We start from the raw sequence: 23,999 nt of genomic DNA, 5'->3' as shown, positions 1-23,999 counted from the left end.
CCTTCAGGAAAAGAAGCAAGTCTTATTTATTTATTTACTTACTTTTTAAATTCAAGTATAATTAACATCCAGGGTTATATAAATTTCAGGTGCGCAATCTAATGATTCAACAAGGAATCAAGGCTTTCAAAGATTTTTTCTGCCTTTGCCCACACAGACAGCAACAGTATGGAGCATACATAGATAAGATTCAATAAATATTTGCTGAATTGAAAGAATATAAATGATATCACTTTCATGTTATTAGAGATGTAGACTTTCTGTTACCTTGTCACTCCCTCTAACACTGCAGGGATTACAGACGTGTAAAGGTCATACTGGCATTATTATTAATAGTGCTAACTGCTGTTTATTGACGGGCCACGACGTGTATGGTAATGTGCTTGCCACTCAGGAATAATGAATCCAGAAATATTGTTAAACAACCACCAGCACAGAAGTATGCTGAAATGGAAGCATTTCCACGTAGCAGAAACTATCTCCTTCTGAAGACACCACCTCCTGCCACTTGTTGCAGTCTTTTTACATAATGTTATCTTGAGGATTAAAAAAAGGAAGACAGGTTAATTAGGGTGCTGTAATGTATAATTATATTTAAAAATAAGAGATAAAGTAAGATTCCTCCCAACAGCTAAGCTTAACATTAAAATCATTTCATTAGCAATATCAAACAATATGCTCTGGCTGAAAAACAATTTATTATTCAAAGTACCAATTAAACTAAATGTGATATATAAAAAAGTTGTGCTTGGGAAAAAAAAAATCAGTTTCATATAATTAACTTCAAACTAACACTGCAATTAGGAAAGAAAATATGCAGATGTTACCAAATTTTGCAATGTTATTACGTGGGAGTTGAAATATGTGTTGTGCTTCTGCTTTAGAAAATAATTTCTGCTGTTAAATGATTTTGATGGGAGGCATGAGTACAGTTAGAGAGGGAATTGCATTTATATTCAAAGATCCAAGTGGAGCTTTCAGAAAACTGAGGTATTTTGCTTTTTAATCTATAAGGGATACCAGTTTGAAAGTGAGCTACCATAGCCTTTAAAAAATTTATGGGGCGCCTGGGTGGCGCGGTCGGTTAAGCGTCTGACTTCAGCCAGGTCACGATCTCGCGGTCCGTGAGTTCGAGCCCTGCGTCAGACTCTGGGCTGATGGCTCGGAGCCTGGAGCCTGTTTCTGATTCTGTGTCTCCCTCTCTCTCTGCCCCTCCCCCGTTCATGCTCTGTCTCTCTCTGTCCCAAAAATAAATAAACGTTGAAAAAAAAATTTATATATGATAGTGAAAGCGATTTCAAGTTATCTTTCCAAAGGGCTGGGTCAAGCAAAGTGAGAATTAGTATCAGTTCTTTCACACTGAAGACGCCTGGGCTCTGTGATCTCAGAACACCCACGATGGCTGAGAGGAAAACAACTTCAGAGTACAAATGTCTCTCAAGCTGTGGTTCCCTGCTTTGCTGTGCTGCAAAGGCATTTTTGTCTTAGTAACATTTTATGCTTCTTAGCCCCTTTAAAATTATTTTTATGTGGCACAAGTAAATATATAAATGACACATTTAGGTTGAATTTTCCAAGAATTTCTGTTTTTTTAAAAGAATTTTTTAAATGCTTATTTATTTTTGAGAGAGAGAGAGAGAGAGCAAGGAAGCATACGCAAGTGGGGGAGGGGCAGAGAAAGAGGGAGAGACAAGCTCGCTCTGCGCTGTCACCGCAGAGCCTGATGCAGGCTCACGAACCGTGAGATCGTGACCTGAGCCGAAATCAAGAATCAGATGCTTCATCGACTGAGCCACCCAGGTGCCCCTCTAAGTATTTCTTTTAATGTCCTCCTCTGTTTTCCTCTAAGTCCTTCACTTTCAAAGTTTTCTGGTTTTGTGCATGCAATAACATGGTAGGCAGCACAGAAGTTATCATGAAGTGTGAAAACAACTTCAATAATGCTTGAGAGTAACTCAAGTTCCAGTGTTCTAGGCCTCAACTGGCATACGGGAGCCTTGATATTTGGGAGGCTTAGTTGCCTTTTCTTTTTAAAATAAGAACAGTTGCGAGAGTTACGATGCTGAAAACAATGAGAATGATACTCTTGATAGAATTTTAAAGCTAGAAGTGACTTTATTAGACCATGGAGTCTGGGGGTGCTGTTTGGAGTGTGTATGTGGCTGCAAAGATGGGTGGTTGGTGAACTGCTGTGATTCTGCTTGCCTGAAGTCCCTTTATTGAGCTTTGGGACAGAGAGTGAAGCAGTAGAATGTGGGTGCTGCAGTACGTTTCACAAGGAGGACAGTGGAGGCAGGAATGTCTGCTCCCTCCTCGGCTCTCTGGAAACAGTGAGCCACAGGGATGGGCAGCGCTGGGCTGCAGAACATGCCTGTGGAGAACCCTGTTGTATCCCTGTTGCCATCCCTGTGGTCACAGCAAAGTAGGGCCTGGAACACAGGCTCCTTAGTTCCTGACCAGTGTTCTCTAAATGACATCCTTGGGTTGAGATGAGGATGCGCTTACTAACTCTATTCTTTGCTCTATTATTAACAGAGGCATAGACAAAACCTTGGGAAATATTTTTTTTCATCCTATTGAAGAAAACAAATATTTTCCCAAGCAACAATTGTCTGCACTTTAAATAATTAGTATGCTAATTAGGAAAAGCTAGTAATTCCATTCGGAATTACTTTTTGTCCCGAGTCTGACTTTGTAGCTAACATCTGTTGAACGTGCCAGGCACTGTACTAAATGCCTTTTGTACATTATCTACATGTATGACGGCTTTATTGCAGGCTGGGCAAAATGTTGAATGTCCCAGTTTCAAGCTCGGATCACAGATACCGTGTTGTAATACTAAGGAATATGATTGTTAATCACATGAACTATGTAGTGATTTGATTATTCCTCTCTTACACTCACTGCTAAGGAGTTCTCCAAGGCAAGCACTGCTGTGAATGGTCACACATTTGCAGGTTGGCTTTTCCTTATTGCTTCCTTTCATACATCTCTAGAACTTGGATCAAGTTTTTCACCATCTCCACTGCATCTTGAGTGGGAAAGTTAGAGAAGGCATATATTTTACCCCCTCTGTCTCTGGCACGTACATTTAAAGTTCTTCAGGTTTGATATGGGGTGATAGAAATTTAGTGAAATTCAGAAGCTCCAGAGTCTATGGACACACATTAAAGATCATGAACGTAGGAAGAGCTCATAAAGATAAGATAAGATTGGGGAACTTTCAGGGCACAGGGTCAATGTCACAAGACACAGGGTCAATGTCAGGACAGCAAGTTGTGTCTTCTAGTAGTGTTTCTTCCATTTCCCTCTCCCTGTCATTTACATGTGTGTTGTTTGAAGAGGGAGCTGCAGTCAGGATTAGGTGTTACCTTTAAGAACTACATTTAGAGGCACCTGGGTGGCTCAGTCGGTTAGGCTTCTGCCCTCAGCTCAGGTCATGATCTCATGGTTGGGGGTGGTAGTTCGAGCCCTGTGTCCCCTGTTTCAGGCTCAGAGCCTGGAGCCTGCTTCAGATTCTGTGCCTCCCTCTCTCTCTGCCCCTCCCTGCTTATGCTCGCTCTCTCTCTCACTCTCTCTCTCTCAAAAATAAATAAAACATTAAAACAATTTAAAAACTATGTTTAAAATTGTCAACCTTTTTTAAAGACTGACAGCATCGACAATTATTTACCTTTGTTTGGGCTACATCCCTATATTCGCACATACTTTTTTAAGGGCTAGCTTGAGTGGTTTTAGGATGATTGTGTGTGTGTGGGAGGGGCTATATTTCTGTTTATATTCTATCTTTGTGAAAATTATTTTACTTCTTTGAGATGTAGTTTTTTATATGATGTTAAAGGGGAAAGAGAGAATAAAACAATTTATTTTATACCTTAGTTTTATACTTACAGTGCCATTATCTCTTCTGGAAGTTAAAGAAATTAAGTTCCTTGTTCAATTTCTAGCTTATAAAATCTTTTGAAGACAATTTTGCTGAGTTAGGCTTGGCTCAGGACATTACTTGATCACTGAGTGGGGGACTCACATGGTCATTACAAATCTGCCTTTTTCTTGGCCTAAAGGTCTTTTTCTTATTTAATTTATCCCACAGTTTCCACTACTTTGGGGAATGGGTCTCAGTGAGTTGAAACTGAAAAACCCACCAACCTTTCTACTCCTACATATTCTAATCTCAGAGGAAATGGTGGTACCAGGCTCTTCATGATTACTGCAGAGATCGGAATGGGTTGAGCTGTAAGAATACAGGGAAGCTTGCAGTCCATAGGGATTAACAGCTTGTTATTTAAACTGTGATAGTCCTCTCAATACAAGGAAAAGATCTGCCAAAATCTTCTTGACAACTGAGTTTAATCTATAGGATATTCTGTTCAAGCAACTAAAGACAGCCTTTTTTTTTCCTTCTTAATGTTGTTTCCTCCCTTGAAAGTTCCAGGGCTCCCTGGGAGCTGAAACCCCTGAGAAGAAATTATGACCACCACAGATATCTTAGATACTCTTGCTCCCTGGCCTTTAGGAGCTGTCCCAAGAGAACCCCCAGCCCTAACCTCAAATCTCCTAAATTTCCAAAAAGAAAAGTAGCATTGTAAGGATAAAATTAAGATAGAAAATAATTTGTCCTGTTAGCCCTGTAGCATCATATAAATAAATACTCCTCAAAGATGTAACAGACTTTTCAGGAGACGTGGTATACAGATAAACAAGAAAATACCCCCCACTTCACTCTTTCTAAACACAGTCAAGCAAGACCCTCCAAAAGCATGTGTGAGTTTCTAGCAATGCAGCCCAAGCCAAGGCAAATAAATTGTCTCTGTGGTCAGGCTTTTATCCTTTGATTGAAAATTTAAAATACATTTTTAAAGTGGTAACAAGTGATGCAGTGTGGATGAAGACATATGGTACATTAGACTAAAAGAAGATGTATGTAAATGAACCTACATCATGAACATTAATCTAAGTCAGATGAAGAGGAAGTCTAATCTATTTTCTCCCACACTCATTAAATGGTGTTTATATCACATTTCACCTGTCATAAGATAGACTAATCTTCTACGGTAATTAAGTATTTACATCCTCAGAAACAATGACTATTTTAGAATTTCCCTATGTAACTCAGTAAGAGAGTTACTGTATTCTTCTTGGTTCCTTCTAAACATTGGCATATGACTAACTAAATGACTGGACACATTGTTTTGTGTGTTTAAGATATCATACTAGGAAGGAAGAGAAAAAGAAGAGGATGTCAGTGAAGAAGAGAGTAAAGATTGTGTTTCCTGTAGTGAAAACATTCCATGTGGAATTCATGGAAATGAATTAGAACTTTTGAACAGTGGAATAATGAATATTGGGATTACTTTAGAACCACCAAATATTTAAAAATTCCCAAATGAAATGGGAACCCAAGCTCAACATGCCTGTTTGATTATTGCTTAGGTTTTTCTCTATGTCTTTCTTTCAAACTTGGTGAATAAAGGATACAGCAAGGGATGCCAAGCTCTAAGAAGTTTCCAAAACCACAAGATACCTCATGCACTGGTGGACTTTTCACAGCTATGAAGACATGGACAAAGATCTTAATTTATAAAAGAGTCCTTATCAGGGAATAGTTATTAAATCATATAAATGTGGTTGAGAAGAGTTAAGCCATAACGGTGATATAGAAAGATACAGAGAATAACAGAAGGTAAACAGAAACCTGGATATAATTTTTTTGTATATATTCTTGTGCTTGATTAAGGAAGGCGGCAAAATAGCTTTATTCTCAATTACATCTCTTTTAAATCACATTAGATTATCATCACCTAACTTCTAGAAGAAACCAAGGAAACATTTCAGTGCTTGCCTAGATCTGAACTAAAGCTTGATGCTGAGATTTAGCCATGGAATAGAAGTTCCACATGTCCGTGACATTACCATCTATCAGTCACCCTTTTGCAGCCTTGTTTCTTGTAGGTAAGGTATATGTCTGCCTAGAATATATACTTATTCTAATTTGTTTTGGTCATTGGTACTGTTTATCTTCAGTCTATGTTCTGAATGTGTAGTCAGATACTGACTGCTAACCAATGAAAGAATGAACTCCACTATATCACCACCTCTATTAAATTTATGTATTCCATGGGGTGCCTGGGTGGCTCAGTTGGTTGGGTATCCGACTTCAGCTCAGGTCACCATCTTGTGGTTTGTGAGCTCAAGCCCCGCATTGGGCTCTGTGCTGAGAGCTCAGTGCCCAGAACCTGCTTCAGATTTTGTGTCTCCCTCTCTCTCTGCCCCTTACCTGCTCGCACTCCGTCTCTCTGTCTCTCTCTCACAAAAATAAATAAACATTAAAAAAATTAAAAATAAAAAAAATTAAAGAAATTATGTATTCCAAACTTGGAAGCCCCATGTTGGAGGACTCTGCCTGCCAGCACTAAATCCAGGTGGAAAAGTATGGTCTTCCTTACTCTAGAGGTGACCTTATAAAGATAATTCAGGCATGAGAAGTTAATTCTACTCATGTGTTAGTTTGTACCAACAAATTAGGAAACTCATAGGGTAAAAGAGTTTTAACTTTTTAGCCATGAAAAATTTAGTTGCTATTGTGCAAAATCTTGACGAGGCACAACTGACTAGCAACTTACTAAATAGGGCAAATAGATTTAGAAAAAAAAATCTGAGAATCCTACTACCAACATTTTTAGGATATTTATTTGCTGCCTCCATTAATTTAGAAGAATGTTTCTCAGTCCCAACCCCCTTATCCTTTACATAGAATAGTGGAGTAATAAAAATTTTTTATCAATAGCATATCAGTTTTATTCTACTTCAATATTTGTAAGTGAATTATGTAATGTTTAAAAATATACATAATTTTGTTTTGCCATGCCAAATTTGTACCAATCTCTTATTTTGACTGTTGGACAAGTCAGAGGTAGAATTTTATAAAAAGGGCTCAGGGCTGTCGATTTAGTTTGTATAACTTGCTCAAAAATACCTCCCAAATTTGAACATACCATTAAGGGAATGTGGGGACCATTGTGTAACTGCTGGATTTTTAGCTTTATCATGTTTCCTCACACTGTTCTAATCCTGACCATAGAAAATATTACAAGATAAAGGGAGCTGAGCTCATTCTTTATTCTTTCAGCAAATATTTATCAAGAGCTGACAAATACTTTGTTAGGTGTCAGGGATATAGTGAGAACAATCCAGTTGATGTTGCTGGGGAGTATTATAGCTACCAGGCTGGGAGAGAAAGGAGGGATGGGCAGATGTAAGCATATGAGCTGTAGATAATGTATTGAAACATACTCAGAAAATTCAAAGGGGTGAGTCACAGGATGATAAATAGTATAAGTTTCATAGTATTTTTTATTATCGTTATAGATGATCTCCAAAGAGGTATGGCAGCTAGTCTGATCCAGAAGTATTCTGGAACATTCACATTTTGAAATTCATTTTCCACCAGATTAAAAAAAAATCACTAGGGTTACTGGAGGGGTTGTGAGAGGGGGTATGGGCTAAATGGGTAAGGAGCACTAAGGAATCTACTCCTGAAATCATTGTTGCACTATATGCTAACTAATTTGGATGTAAGTTAACAAAAATAAAAAATAAAACATAAAATAAATCACTAAAAAGCTCCCAGACTTCTGGGCCTGGAAAACACCCTCACATTGCCCCATGTTCACCTGTCTTTTATAGTTGCAATGTTTACACTTCTATTTTATTTTTTTTTAATTTAATTTATCTTCAGTAATCTCTTTGCCCAACGTGGGGCTCAAAATCCCCACCCTGAAATTAAGAGTCACATGCTTTACCGACTGAGCCAGCCAAGTGCCCCACACCTTTATTTGTTTTTCATGAAAGCTGATCTCACATTTTTTTTTGTATAGGACAAACATGATTATTAAGAATTATAAATAGATATAAATAACAATGGGATTCTGAAAGTCATCATTTTCCCCTTTCTATGTTTTCAAACAAAGACACTCAAAGAAGAAACTGAGTCTCATAGAGGTTTGGAGATTTCGCAAGCAGTCTCTACACCTGTTTCCTCCGTCTGAAACCCTGTGGCAGGGAAATCACCTGTCTGAGCAGTTCTGGAGATGCCCTATGCAGTGGGCAAATTCTTTAAATGTATGACCCATATTTCTACCTAGAGTTCTACTTCAGTGGGAAGACTAGTACTGCACTCTTTCAAATGGTTCCCTATTTTGTATTTCAAAAAATTAAATCTTTTTTGACAGGGAAAGCTAACCCAGAATGCATGTTTATAAATATATTAACTGTTACTTTGTGTTTTTTTTTCTAAATTGACTCCTGACATTGATGTAAGTGTACAGAGCTTCTTGACGAAAATTTTCCACAACCTCCAGGTAAAACCTATCTATTGCTTCTCCACAGCCTGTCCCTTATATAGAAACATTTCCATTTAGGAAATGGAATAATTTAGCTTTTAGTACAGGTTTCCTCTTGGCTGACTGAAGATATAAGAATTTACTCTTGAATAACAGTCGAGTATAAAAAAAATCTAAGGGCAAACACGCTACTTATAGAAATATATAAAGAGAACTGCAAAGAAGCATCTGCTGCACATTAGAAAACACTAAATTAAAAGAGGTTAAATACAGAATATCTAGTGCTACATGCACTAGAAAGAAAAATCAAAGATGCATGAAAGATAAATAAATGGAACTGCTGTAGGGTAGTGTGAAAAAAAAATCACAGCAACCACATGTCGCTGATTTTTTAAGACAGTCCTAATTTCAAATATTTGTTCCTGTTGTGAAACTATGTGTCTTGACTTTCCTTTAGAGAAACGTGTTGCTGGAGTTTTTGAAACTATGGTGTTCCAGTAGTTTGTAGGAACAAAACAATGCCTGAAGATAACAAAACAAACACCACCACCATTTGACTTCCTCTCATCTCATGGTCTCTGCACCCTATCACTAGTCTTTTATTTTCTGAGACCCTAATGCTACCATTTAACATCTGTGGGAGTATTAGTTTCACTAATGCCTGCCTTTCAAGTCTTGCAACTTTTATCTCACTGCTAAAGCCATGCCCCAGATCTTCCAATCATAATCTCTCCTCTTAGCGTCTCTCTCCTCACCTTCACGGAGACCTGCTTATCATCCAAAGAAATGCATTTCCAGCAGCAGCTATGGATCTGTATTTTTTTCTTGTACTTCCTACCCCGCAGTCCTCAGGAAAGTGAGCGCAGGGTCCTCCTTGCTTTCTGTGTATCCCCTTCTCTGGTGTTATCCAGAATTACTGTATTTAAAAAATGTCTACTTTTTCCATAGTTTCATCCTTGCTAGCGGAAAAATTTGCCACCAGGTAAGCTGTCTCTCTGGAGGAAAGCAGAGTCTAGTGGCAGGAAAGTACAATAAAAACAGCCCATGAATCTAAAGAACTATCGCAGAGGGAGCAGTTAAATAGCCTGAGAGAATGCTGTGGTCAGAATGGAATTCTTTTTTTTTTTTTTTTTTAAGATTATTTTGAGAAAGAGAGAATGTACGTGTCTGTACATGAGTGGGGGAGGGGCAGAGAGAGAGACGGGGAGAGAATACCAAGCAGGGTCCATGCTCAGCACCGAGTCTGATGCAGGGCTATTAGATCATGACCTGAGGCAAAATCAAGAGTTGGACGCTAAACTGACTGAGCCACCCAGGTGCCCCAGAAGGGAATCTTTTAATGAATGATTTGGGAGGTAGGGGAGTATCAGAAGACAGGAAAGTCATATAAAGTGAGAGAGGTCACTGGAGATAAGGGGGTTAATGTTGGATGAGGGGTTACTTTAGGTGATAAGAAGAAAAAATAAGAATGGATAGAAATACAGGAAGATCTATAGATATGTAGGTAAGATTTGGAAACAACTGATGTCTAATTGCTCCTACTTACTTTTTTCAAGGAGGAGGCATCTAACAGAAAAGAAGTTTGAAGGTATGAAGAGGGAGTACAATATAAGACTTGAAATAATCACTGCAAACAATGTTCTAATGATTGATCAGGGAAACAGTATTATGGAATGCCCAGAACACAGCTGAGATAAGTGACATGTGTTTTAGTATGTTCATCTGATTACTTCTTTGGAGTCAGTAGTTCTACACTTTAGAATAGCATCCAAATTACCTAGAAGGCTTATGAAACACAGACTGTTGGGCCCCGCTATTCTTTTTTTTTTTTTTTTCAAAATATGAAGTTTATTGTCAAATTGGTTTCCATACAACACCCAGTGCTCATCCCAAAAGGTGCCCTCCTCAATATGCGTCACCCACTCTCCCCTCCCTCCCACCCCCCATCAACCCTCAGTTTGTTCTCAGTTTTTAAGAGTCTCTTATGCTTTGGCTCTCTCCCCCTCTAACCTCTTTTTTTTTTCCTTCCCTCCCCCATGGGTTTCTGTAAGTTTCTCAGGATCCACATAAGAATGAAACCATATGGTATCTGTCTTTCTCTGTATGGCTTATTTCACTTAGCATCACACTCTCCAGTTCCATCCATGTTGCTACAAAGGGCCATATTTCATTCTTTCTCATTGCCACGTAGTACTCCATCGTGTATATAAACCACAATTTCTTTATCCATTCATCAGTTGATGGACATTTAGGCTCTTTCCATAATTTGGCTATTGTTGAGAGTGCTGCTCTAAACATTGGGGTACAAGTGCCCCTATGCATCAGTACTCCTGTATCCCTTGGGTAAATTCCTAGCAGTGCTATTGCTGGGTCATAGGGTAGGTCTATTTTTAATTTTTTGAGGAACCTCCACACTGTTTTCCAGAGTAGCTGCACCAATTTGCATTCCCACCAGCAGTGCAAGAGGGTTCCCGTTTCTCCACATCCTCTCCAGCATCTATAGTCACCTGATTTGTTCATTTTTGGGCCCCGCTATTCCAGGATCTGACAAGCAGGTCTGTAAATGGGCCCAAGAATGTGCATTTCTCGTTTTTTTTTTTTTTTTTTTTTTTCAACGTTTATTTATTTTTGGGACAGAGAGAGACAGAGCATGAACGGGGGAGGGGCAGAGAGAGAGGGAGACACAGAATCGGAAACAGGCTCCAGGCTCTGAGCCATCAGCCCAGAGCCCGATGCGGGGCTCGAACTCTCAGACCGCGAGATCGTGACCTGGCTGAAGTCGGACGCTTAACCGACTGCGCCACCCAGGCGCCCCAAGAATGTGCATTTCTAACAGGTTCCCAGGTGCTGTTGCCGCCATTGGTTTTGAGACCACACTTTTGAGAGCCTCTGCTCTTTCTCCATCTAATGATTAGGTAGAATCAAAACCCCTGAATTTGGTATATCTATATATATCTATATATACCTTTAGGAGATATATCTATATCACCTATATCTATATCTATATCATTTATATCTATATCTATTATTTATAATCTATCTATGTATATCTATATATGCCTTTAGGAGAGAGTTATACATATCTCTCTCCTGAAGGCAATCTAGATTAGCTTTATGGATTCATCATCACATCTCATTCCTGGTTATCCAAATTCCTATAACAGGTTTTCAAGACTCACAATAAACTTACATATCCAGTATTAGTCACAATGTATTCCAACATAATCTTCTTTTCTAGTTGGGCACTTCCTTCATGTTTCATACAATTTCCATCCACCTTCACCACTATTCCTATCAAAGGGAATGTTCTCTGTGCCACTTTACAATAACCTAAATATTACTCATGGCTCAAAGAACTTCTCTTTTATAAAGATTCCTGGGTTCTGGTCCAGACTGTTGTCCTCCTTTGTTGAACTACTATTGTAACAAGAGTCTTCACCACATAATTTTGTTTTTAATAACTTTTAACAATTTCCATTTATTTATACAAACTAATAGTAAGCTACTTGGTGAGAGGAATAAGGGTTTTATTCATTTTATGTCTCCTGCAAAACGTTCAACACAGTATCAGAGAAATTATAGATACCCAGTGGGTCTTATTTATTGTATGAAAATTTACTTATATATAACAAAGTTTATGGAAAATAAATTACAGATTGCTGCCAGCTATATATCCTTATTCACTCTATATAGACATCAAATATCATAAATATGATTTTCTTTAGAGCATAAAAGAAATTTTTAAAAGGCCTTGAATACATCTCAAAACCAAGATGTACAAAATACAAAAAAAGGCTAGGTAAATAGGCCATGCTTTCTGCTTGTTTATTCCCTACAATGATGTATTTTGAGTATTATAAAACAGAAAAGAAATATAGTGGGCTTTTCTTCACAGTAATATGGGGAAATGATTTTTTTCCTAGTTTGGTTAAGTTGGATTGAACAATATAAAATAATGTCAGAGATTTATGTTGAGTAGAAATCTTATATCTATATAACTTTTTAAATTTTCATATCCATATGAAAGTCAGAATCAGATTAGTTCTACGCTTTATCTTCTGACATTGATATATACTGATACGGATCTAATTATAATTTCCGATCTCTTCTTTGATATTAATCAAAATAATGATGATTGGCTTTAAATATTATCAATATAACCATTCTTTTATATACCCACATTGCTTTATTCATACAGATATCAGGCCCAGAAAATTTCTAAAATGTCTTGCCCAGAAAAATATTATTACATTTAAATTATAAACTAAATACATATTTTATTAATTAGCTTCTGGCAAAATACTAAATGTGAATATTCAACCAACAATCCCCAAGTCTGGGGAGATAGAAAATAGGAATTAAACTCATGTGTTTATTTTTTACATCTGCCAAATAAAATTAAGATTTGTCCTGTGGTTTACTGAGGGGAATGACAACAAAATAATAAAAATTCGTTTTCATTATTTTTTGTATCTTTAGAGGCCTAGCTTAAAATAGCCTAATGTTAACAGCAGAAAAATTCCTGCTGATTTCTCTTCCTCATTTTTCAAAAAACCAAGATGCCAGAGAAACCCGTGTTTCTGGCCTAAGCCTTTATGTGATTCTCCCGAGTTCTCTAGTTTCTAAGTCATCAAACTCTCACTAATCCCTAAAAAGCATGGTTTCATTTTTGTGTAATACTGGACCTCCAGAGAATTCCTAATAAATTGTCTTCAGATGAAAGATAGATTAATTAATCATTTTGCAAGGAAAATCTCTACACAGGGAGTACCCTGGATCCTAAGTCTGATAAATCACAGGACCAAACCTATGTAAAAAATTTCAGCATGTCTCCTTTTTTTTCCCCAACTAAACAAATAAATCAAGGGAACAGCTACTGTTAATCTAATGGGAATACAGTGAGAAGGTGGAAAATAGAAACTCTCTGTGCAAAGAAGTTGCCTTTATTTGCTGCATTTCTCCTTCTTAATTTCCTCAATTGCATTTTCTCAACAAAACTACAAAGCTACATAACTATGAAAAAAAGAATGGGAACTCAGAAAAAGTTTGCATTCCACATGTCATTATTGTCCTTTTCATAATATTGCTTTACCAAAACCATATCAGGTGAAATTACTTTCAGTTTGGTAAAGGGGAGTGGTAAGGTTTCTACAGAAGTCTATTTTAATGCCATTGGAAAAAGGACAAGGCAAGCGCACAAACAAGTGACCACATACCAACTGCTGTCATGTAATCCCAGCGCTCAGTGAGGCACATGTTGAAGATGAGGTGATCAGATGTTTGCCCTTGGCCAATAAGTGAAATCTGCCTCTCCAAATTCTGGCAAACAGACGAAGTCCAGCCAACAAGAAACCAAAATACTACCAGGAGCATTACTGCCAGCATCCTCATGACCCGTCCACCAGTCATATACGGAATCCGTTGGGCTGTTCGTGAAAGAAACACTTTCAAAACCCTGGAAAAGCAAAACATCAAAATGTGAAGGCAAGCTTAATAGTCAGAAAGTAAAACTCCACAATATTTTATTTTTCTAGGTGAAATTTAAACCCACCCACACCCTACTTATTGCAGTTTTAACATGAAAAAACCTCAAAAACAGTATTGCTTATATTTTCACTTAATTTCATTCTAGTTTTTAATCTTTCAATAGCAAAACAGATATCCTACATTAGATGCCAGTGAGTCAACAGATTTGCAAAGGATGGAATTCCTTTGAGTATGTATTAATATTTCAAGGAAAATACTCAAGATCTTAAAAAAAAAAAGATCCATAGGCAAACATTGCTCACACAGGGTTTCTAAGGGCTCAAAAATAGTCCTGAGAGTAAGTAGTTGGGTTTTACAATATTATACTAAGTCAAAAATTTCCTTAAACCAGTTTTTTTTAACAGTAGAATGTTACAAAAGTTATTTTCTGAAAATTCTTCTAAATGACCTCTCTCTATAATTATTTCATTACATTACCAAAAATAATAATGAAATAAAAATGAAAACAATGAGAGAGGTATTTAAATAGGGTAACTGAATTAAGATCACCATATTAAAGAAGAGGATTGGGATGACATATAAGAAATGGATCTGGAGAAACTTAACAGAAGACCATGGGGGAGCGGGAGGGGGAAATTTAAAAACAGAGAGGGAGGGAGGCAAACCGTAAGAGACTCTTAAATACAGAGAACAAACTGAGGGTTGATGGGGGTTGGGGGAGAGGGGAAAGTGGGTGATGGGACTGAGGAGCGCACTTGTTGGGATGAGCACTGGGTGTTGAGTGGAAACCAATTTGACAATAAATTTCATATTAAAAAAAACCTAAAATACATAAATAAATAAATAAATAAATAAATAAATAAATAATATTTTTTCTATGTATGCAATTCAAATGAATAGCTAGAGTTGAGACCTACTGGGTTAAGTTATATCTAAGAACTATTCCATTTCTAGTTATTGTGTGAAGGCAAAATCCAAAGTTACTGTACAGGTCCTTCCGTTTACCCATTTCTTTAACTTTATCCCCAGAATATTCTTAGCTGATTTTAACTCCCCACTCTCATTCTGAAATTTTATGTCACAAAATTGTGACTTAAAATAAACTATCATGAATGGTTCATGATACTATGGGGGTATCCACAATCAATTTCCAAAAGGCAAAAATAAATTTATTTTCCCAAATTTCTATTCTGTCCTTCACCTCATTCGTTATAAAATTTTTATGAAGTATTCCTATGAATTCTTCACAAAAATCATTTTAAGTCCAGAAATGAAACATACACACTTAAAATAGCCTAGATGTCTTATACTATTTTTTCTGTCTCTATAGACCTTCAGTAGCTCTTCCAGAATCAACACAATACACCCAGCAAAGAAATTTATTTTTTAGCAGACTTTTATTTATCCTTCTTTCCCCTATATCTTTAACTCCATTGTCCTTCAATGTCCTTCAACTAACACACAGCATGAAGTTATTTAATATTGAATAAAATACCCTCAACTTTGCTGTGGAACAATGTAGCAAGATATGTATAAAAAAGAGTACAGCAGAAGACCTCTTTATTCTCCACTCAACTAGTTTATCAGATTAAGGGTTATTCTCCATTCTCTATGTAAAACATACTGAGTACTGCCCATGTCATGCTAAATGCTAGCAGTGACACTTAACTTGCTACCTCTGTCTGGTATGCCTCAAACACTTCGACTCCAATCAGTTGAATTGCTACTTGTTAAGAATCAGTTGTATGTGTCCCCAAATCATGCCCATTGTTATCAATTTATATAATTTAACCAAATTATAAATAAAATAATTACACATGACTGAAACAAAAGGAGACTTATTTGTATAAAATCTGTCTTGAAAGCTTTGGAAAGACTCCATGTAGGTGAATCATTAAATAAGCTGTTAACCTAGGGGAAAGTGAGGAAACTTTAATATATTGGGGTGGTCAAAAAACATAAAAATCTAGAAAGATTCTATGCTCAGAATGCTTTAAAAAATCTTTAGATTTGTGGTCTTATTTATTTATTATTATTATTTTTAAAATTTATTTATTTTTGACAGAGTCAGAGTGCGAGCATGAGCTGGGGAGGTGCAGAGAGAGACAGGGAGACAGAATCTGAAGTAGGCTCCAGGCTGTCAGCACAGAGCCTGAAGCGGGGCTCGAACTCACAAACTATGACATCATGACCTGGGCCAAAGTTGGATGCTTAACTGACTGAGCCACCCAGGCACCCCCAAGTTGTGCTCTTATTTAAAGAACCAATATTGTGAACAGTAGATAATGCACTACAGTAATTTATGTTAGAAAGAGAGCAATGCACTCCAAACGTCAGACCCATAGTCAAATAAGGGGCCTATTTAAAAAACATTGGTAAATGATAATTTGTGTGTTTTAAATTATAGTCTCTTATACACTTTACTTTAATGCCTTTCAGTTTTAAACGAGTTTATCAATTTATTGACCAGTGACTAATCCCCATAAGAAAGACTTCTACTGTAATTAGCAGATCAAAAAATTCAGAGAACTCTTAGAAATAAGAGAATTTTTTTTAAAATTAATGTGTTTTGCCAGTTCCAGTCTTATTTTCTGCAGGAGAAACTTGCAGCCACTAGGTACACATAATTGTTTCTGGTCATACCTGGATGAATTCTAAATTTTGAATGACTAGGAGCTTAAAAGAGGAAATCTGGCTCATTTTTATGGTCTTCTATATTTTGGCTAGGCAGAAAAAAAAAAGAGAATTGTTCTAATTCTAGACACAATTTGAATTGAAATAGAATTATAATAAATATTTATACAGTGACAATCATATACTGGGTATCATGCTAAGCAACATGGGAAGAATAAGATACAGTTCTAGAAGCTTACAATCTAACTAGAATCAAGTGTAGAAATAACTACCATATAAAACAGCATATATTCTACATTGTATGTACCTAGTAAGTCTAATAACCTAATAGAATAGGTTATATTTGGCCTGGACTTCAATGGATACCAACAGAAATGGAGGAAAGTGGAGAAGATATAAGGAGATATTCTAGCTTGAGAATAACATAACATAACAAAGTACAAAGCAGGAAAAGTAAGTTGTATTTTGCAGAGGAAATCTCTATGATCCCACTTTGATAATCTTTTAATCAATAAATCTGAATTCTAAATTATTAGAAATTTTCATGTTTTCCAGGTGATGTCTTGGGTATTTATTGTATAGTCTGAAAATTCAAGATTATCATAGATCCCATAATCTCATTTCCAGAGAGGAAAAACCAAAGCCAAAGGCTTCATGGGTCTCCTGTTATTAGTTTTATTGGCTTTTGAATACTAGGAAACACACTAACACAATTGTGCACTTCAGTCTGAGCATTTCAGGATATTGGGTTTTGTAAAATGGAATAAGATGAATTTTTCTAGCATTGTTTTCAAATAAAATGAGAAAATTCTGCCATATCTTTAAAAAACAAGCTCTTGTTAGTTTATATGGGTTCACTCCCTAGATAGCAACTTCTAAAAATGAAATCCTTAGATATGCATTTATATGAAATACAGCTGTAGGAAAAAAATACAATAATTAAATTTCTTAGATTACTTTACTATTTTTTTCATAGATAAATCTTTAGGATACCATCTGTTCAGAAGGTTTCACTGTTTCTGAAGGAAAGCAGTAACATATACAAGAAGATTGCAAGAAATTGACAGAGTTTAAAAAGGCATATTTAAAGAATATATTCAGTTCTCATTATTAATAGTAGATAAATTCATGGAAATGATGTTGTAACAATGAAAAGGGCAACCCAGGAATTGGCTGTCACTGGAGTATCTGTCTCTACTTTTTCACTTCCCACACATTTCTGGTTTGGGCTCATAAAACTCCACTGTCAGGACTTGTACTTCTCCAAGTATCTAATTGATATTTGTACTCTTTTTTTTTTCTCTCTCTCTCTCCAGCTTCCAGCATGGCTAAAGCACTTGGCTTCCATTATGTCACATCCTCTTGATTTTCTTCCTATTCCTCTGTCAGCATCTTTTTAGTTTCTGATACAGATTCTGCTTCTCCAGTCTTCCCCTTAAGCGGTAGTGTTTCCCAAGGACCTCCTAAATATAGCCATCTAGATCTATTTCTTACTTTAAATATTGTACCCAGGGAATTCCATTGACACCCCTGTTTCAGTTATCTACATGCTGGTGAGACCCAAATCCATATCTTCAGTTTAGATCTCTCTCCTGAGCTCAAGATCTTTCTACTCAGTGACCTACTAGACATCAACAGGTCCCCAAATGAAATTATCCCTCTTTCCACACCTTCCTCTAGCCTACTTTTCTCCTGTGTTACTTATCTCAATGACTAGTATCACTTAATTATTGAAGCAGAAACCTAGGAATAAACTTTAATTTTTCTCTCTCACTTACATTCCAGACATGAAATGAGTGATCAAGAATTTAATTTCTACCTCTTCAATATCTTTCAAATCCTTCTCTTCTTCTCCATCTTCACTGCTATACTGGCTCCTGGTCATCAACCTGCTCCTAGAGTAGCTTCCTAACTAGTCTACTTACTGGTCTTGCCTACCTTCGATCCATACTCCACACTCCACACTGAAGCCACAGTGGTCACTTCTGATCATGTTACTCCCTGTTTATAGTGCTTCAGTGGCTTCCCATCCAAATCCTAGCTCCTTAATATGGTAAAAGACCTTTAAATGCCTTTGAATATTGGTTCCCCCTTGTCTCAGCAGCCTTATCTCTCACCACTCTCCCTTCCCTATAGACCTGCAGGTCCCTGTGGACTATATCTGAACCTTTGCCCTCAGTTTTCCTCACTGCGCCCCCCCTCCCGCCCCATGCCAACACCTAATTTTGCTAATTTCTACCTATTATTTCAAGGTTCAGTTTAGATGTTGCTTGCTCTAGGCCACTGGTTCCCAAACCGGTATCATCAATATCATCTGGAAACTTGTTAGAAATGCAAATGCAGTTATCTACCTGCTCCCAGGTTCATTATAATTTAGTAAACATACATCAATAGGCAATTAAAATACGATGGTTTTGGGGAATAGTATCAGCAAAAATGATGGAATAAAGAACCCACAAGTCCATCCACCCATAAAAACAATGAATAAAGTGGCAAAAACTATTAGAATCAACTTTTTTGGAACCCTGGAAAAGAATCAAAAGCTTATAGCAACCAGGGGGATGCTTAACCAAGAGAAAAACAACTGAATCTGAGTAAAAAGTTTTGTGACATTTTAACATACTGTTCTATCCAGTGTCCTATCTCCCACTCCCCAGATCAGTGGTGGACTTGAAGACATCCCCCATTCTCATCACAGGCAACTAGTACTAGGCAAACAAAATACACCTTTTTCTTAAAAAATTGTGGTTGTTCATTTTGACCTTTCTGGTGGCTCTCTGGAGGACTAGTTCAAAAGGCCTGCCTTTATTTTTTTTTAATTCCAGTTATATTAGTTTCAAGTGGACAATATAGTGACTCAAGAAGTCTATTCATTACTCAGCATTCAACATGACAAGTGCACTCCTTAATCCCCATTACTATTTCACCCATCTTCCCACCCACATTCTCTCTGGTAACCTTCAGTTTTTTCCCTATAGTTAAGAGTCTGTTTCTTGGTTTATCTCTCTCTCTCTCTTTATTTCTTTGTTCATTTATTTTGTTTCTTAAATTCCACATATATGTGAAATCATATGATATTTGTCTGTAATTGACTTATTTTGCTTAGCATTATACTCTTTAGCTGTCTCCATGTCATTGTAATTGGCAAGATTTTATTCTTTTTAATGCTGAATAATATTCCATTGTGTGTATATATATATATATATATATATATATATATATATTGTGTATATATCCACAATATATATATTGTGTATATATCCATTCATCTATCAGTGAACACTTAGGTTGCTTCCATAATTTGGCTATTGTAAATAATGCTGTGATAAATATAGGGTATGTATCCTTTCAATTTGTATTTTTTATTTTTGGGGTAAATACCAGTAGTGTGGTTACTAGATCATAGGGCAGTTCTATTTTTAACTTTTTGAGGAACTGCCATACTGTTTTCCACAGTGGCTGCTACTAGTTTGTATTCCCACCAACAGTGCAAAAGGGTTTCTTTTTCTCCATATCCTCACCAGCATTTGTTGCTTATGTTTTTATTTTTAGCTATTCTGACAGGTGTGAAGTGATATATCTCACTGCAGTTTCGACTTGCATTTTAAAGTCACCCAACTGGAAACCCTCCCAAGGCTGAGGGTCACTTGACTAAAACATTTAAAGGCAAATGGATTGGTTGATGTCACTTGGGGCAAGAGGTAACAGTTAGGACAAACTATAGACTAAACAAAAATGAATGAAGGCTGGGAAAGAGATATGCTGGGCAAAAAGGGCTTTGAAAAGTTCCCAAATATTCCCGGGCATCTAAAAAGCTGAAAAATACTCAGAAAAGACCCAAGAAGGCCCTAAGTTCTCATATCCTGTTGACCCGAGGCTCTGTAGAAGCAGGAAGTCTAAGGCAAAGTGGTAAAGTGCTTGACTGAGTGTTGAAGACATGTCCCAATATACACATACACACACAGTCCATGTGCAAAAAATAAGAAATTTAAAAGAAGTTTTTATTTGTTTCAGACTTTAAGGAAATCTCTGTTAAATAACTAGCTCATCACTAAGTCAACAGAACAGAGACTTCAGTGGCTATACATAACAAAGGATACAGATATTACAGAATTAGCTCAGAAAAGCCAGTAAACAAATAAACAAAAGCAACTACAACAAGAAACAACAGTAAATGCTGGGGAAGATGAAGAATCTGATTCCAGATTTACCACATCATAATATTCAAAATTTCCAGTTTTCAAAAAAAAAAAAAGAGACATGCAAAGAAACAAGAGTATATGGCCCCTATGAAAAAAAAGAAATGAATAGAAACTGCCTCTGAGGAAGCCCAGGCATTGTACTTATTAGACAAAGATGTTAACTGTACTAAATATGGTCAAAAAGCCAAAGAAACCATGCACAAAGAACTAAAGAAAGAATGATGTTTCACCAAATAGAGAATATCAATAAATAGAAATAAAAAGGAACCAAGAAGAAATTGAAAAGTTGAAAAGTACAGTAACTGAAATGAAAAATTCTCTAAAAGGATTTAAATTCTCTAAAAAGATTTGACAATGTAGAAGGAAGAATCGGTATATTTGAATATAGGTCAATTGAAATTGTACAGTATGAGGAGCAGAAATGAAAATAAAATGAAGAAGAATGAATACAGCCTGAGATATCTGTGGTACACTATTAAGAATATTAGGATTTACATAATGGGAGTTCCAGAAAGAGAAGAGAAACAAGCCAGAAAGAACATTTGAAGAAATAATGACTTAAACTTCTCAAATTTGACAACAGACTTAAATTTACATATTTAAGAAGCTCAAGTAATCAAAGTAGGACAAATTCAAAGAGACTCACATTAAGACACATTATAATCAAACTGCTGAAAGCTAAAATGAAGAGAAAATCTTGAAAGCAACCGGAAAAAAGTTACCCATTACATACAAGGGATTCTTAATAAGATTAAGATCTAATCTCTTATCAGAAACTATGGAGGCCAGAGGGCAGTGGGATAACATATTAAAAATGCTAAAAGAATGCTTGCTTCAGCAGCACATATACTAAAAAAAAAAAATGCTAAAAGAAAAAACAAACCTGTCAACAAAGAATTCTATTTGGCAAAACTGTCTTTCAAAAATGAAGGAAAAATTAAGACATTTCCAAATAAATAAAATGGAAAGAGTTTACCATTAGTAGATCTGCTCTATAAGAAATACTAAAGGAAGGGGCATCTGGGTGACCCAGTTAAGCATCTGACTCTTGATTCTGACTCAGGTCATGATCATGAGGTCAGGTCAGGTCAGGTCAGGTTCATGAGTTCCAGCCTTGCATCGACTTTGTGCAGACAGTGAGGAACCTACTCAGGATTCTCTTTCTCCCATTCTCTCTGCCCTTTCCCCACTTGTGCATGTTCTCTACCTCTCTCTCTCTCTCTCTCTCTCTCTCAATAAATAAATAAACATTAAAAAAAAAGAAATATTAAAGGAAGGCCTCTAGGCTGAAATAAAAGACACTAGGCAGTAACTGAAATGCACATGAAATAATGAAGAACATTGGTAAAGGTAACTATAGAAATAAATCTAAAGGTAAGTATTAATGTATTTTTGGCTTATAACTATTCTTTTTTTCTTATATAAGTTAACAGGCAACTGTATATAGAGTTATAAGTATAAATCTATGTTGATGGTCACACAATGTTGAAAGATTATAATTTGTGACACAAAGTAAAAGGGAAGCAGAGTGATATATGGCAAAGGTTTTGTATACTGTTGAAACTAAATTGGTATTATTTGAAACCAGGTTTTTATATATTTAGAATATTAATTTTTTCAAATGTTTATTTTTGAGATATTTTGATATTTTTGAGATATTTTTGAGATATTTTGTAAAATAATGTTTTATTTTATTTTTGAGATAGAGACAGAGCATGAGCGGGGGATGGGCAGAGAGAGAGGGAGACACAGAATCCAAAGCAGGATCCAGGTTCTGAGCTATCAGCACAGAGCCTGACGAGGGACTCGACCCACAAACTGCGAGATCATGACCTGGGCCGAAGTGGAACGTTTAACTGACTGAGCCACCCAGGAGCCCCTATATATTTAGAATATTAATTGTAGAATGTGAATTGTAATCCTCAGGGCAACTATTAACAAAACAACCACATATAGAAATAGATGAAAAGGGAATAAATATGTAGAAATGCTCTTACCATAAGAGCAGGTAGTAATGAAGATATTGAGGAATAAAATGATAAAAGATACATACAAATAAATACCAAAATGATAGGAGTATGTCTTTCCTTATGAGTAATTACATTAAATGTAAATTGGTTGAATTCTCCAACTAAAAGTTAAAGATGGGAGAATAGATTTTTTAAAATGATCCAACTGTATGTTGTCTACAAGAGATTCACTTTGGCTCCAAAGAGAAATAGGCTGAAACAATAGAAAAAGATACCCCATGCTAATAGTGACCAATGAAGAGCTGGAATGGCTATGTTAAAAAATAGTTTAAGACTAAGTTTGTTAAAAAGACAAAGACACTACAAGTCATAAGTATCAATCCATCAAAATATTAATAATTGTAAATACACATGCACCAAACATCAGGGCCTCAAAATATATGAAGCAAATACTACAGAACTGAAGAGAGAAACAGAGTTCTACATTAATAGTTGAAGACTTCAATATCCTGATTTCAATAATGGATAGACTGTCTTGACAGGCAATAAGAAAATCGAGGGCTTCAACAACATTAGGAATCACCTAGATCTAATAGACATGTATATAAAACTACATAGCAGATTACACATTCTTCTCAAGTGCACAGAGAGCACTGTCTAGGATAGACACAAATTAGGCCACAAAACGAGTCATAATATATTGAAAAAGATTAAAATCCTACAAAGTGTTTTCTCTGACCACAGTGGATTGACATTGGAAATAACAATGGAAGGAACTCTGAAAAATTCAAAAATATGTGGAAATTGAATGGCACACTCTTAAACAACCAATGTGTTAGAGAAGAAATCACAGAAGAAATTAGAAAATAGTTTGAAATAAATCAAAATGAAAACACAACATACCAAAGCTTATGAGTTTTGAAAAATTTAGTGTTTAGGGGGACATTTATAACTGCTAATGCCTATATTCAAGAGAGAAGAAATATATCAAATCAAACTTTCCACCTTAAGAAACTAGAAAACAAAGAGCAAACTACATTGAAAAAAGCTGAAGGAAGGAAATAATAAATATTTGAGTCGAGTAAGATGAAATAAATAATTGAAAAACAATAGAGACAATAAACAAACAACAGCTGGTTTTTTGAAAAGATAAACAAAATTGACAGATTTTTAGTTACTCTGACAAAGAAAACAGAAAATTCATATTATTAGAATCAGGAATGCAAGGGGAGGAGACATTACTAGCAACTTCACAGAATAAAAAGGATTATAAGAGAATACTTATGAACAACTGTATACCAAAAAAACTAGGTAACCTAAATGGAATGGGCTAATTACTAGAAACACACAAATTACCTAAACTG

The 23,999-nt window shown here is 36.1% G+C and overlaps 1 protein-coding gene across 1 annotated transcript in view; it reads right to left on the bottom strand.

Moving 5' to 3' along the window:
- GPR158 (G protein-coupled receptor 158) overlaps positions 1 to 23,999 on the bottom strand; it is a 420,554-nt gene that overhangs the window by 16,878 nt on the left and 379,677 nt on the right. Inside the window, exon 7 of the mRNA XM_047864839.1 lies at positions 13,559 to 13,797. Within this exon, the coding sequence (XP_047720795.1) occupies positions 13,559 to 13,797 (239 nt within the window). The remainder of the gene's footprint in view (positions 1 to 13,558; positions 13,798 to 23,999) is intronic.

This window comes from Prionailurus viverrinus, chromosome B4 (genome assembly GCF_022837055.1).
Source record: "Prionailurus viverrinus isolate Anna chromosome B4, UM_Priviv_1.0, whole genome shotgun sequence".
Classification (NCBI taxonomy): Eukaryota; Metazoa; Chordata; class Mammalia; order Carnivora; family Felidae; genus Prionailurus; species Prionailurus viverrinus.
This window is presented reverse-complemented; position numbering and strand designations above follow the sequence as displayed.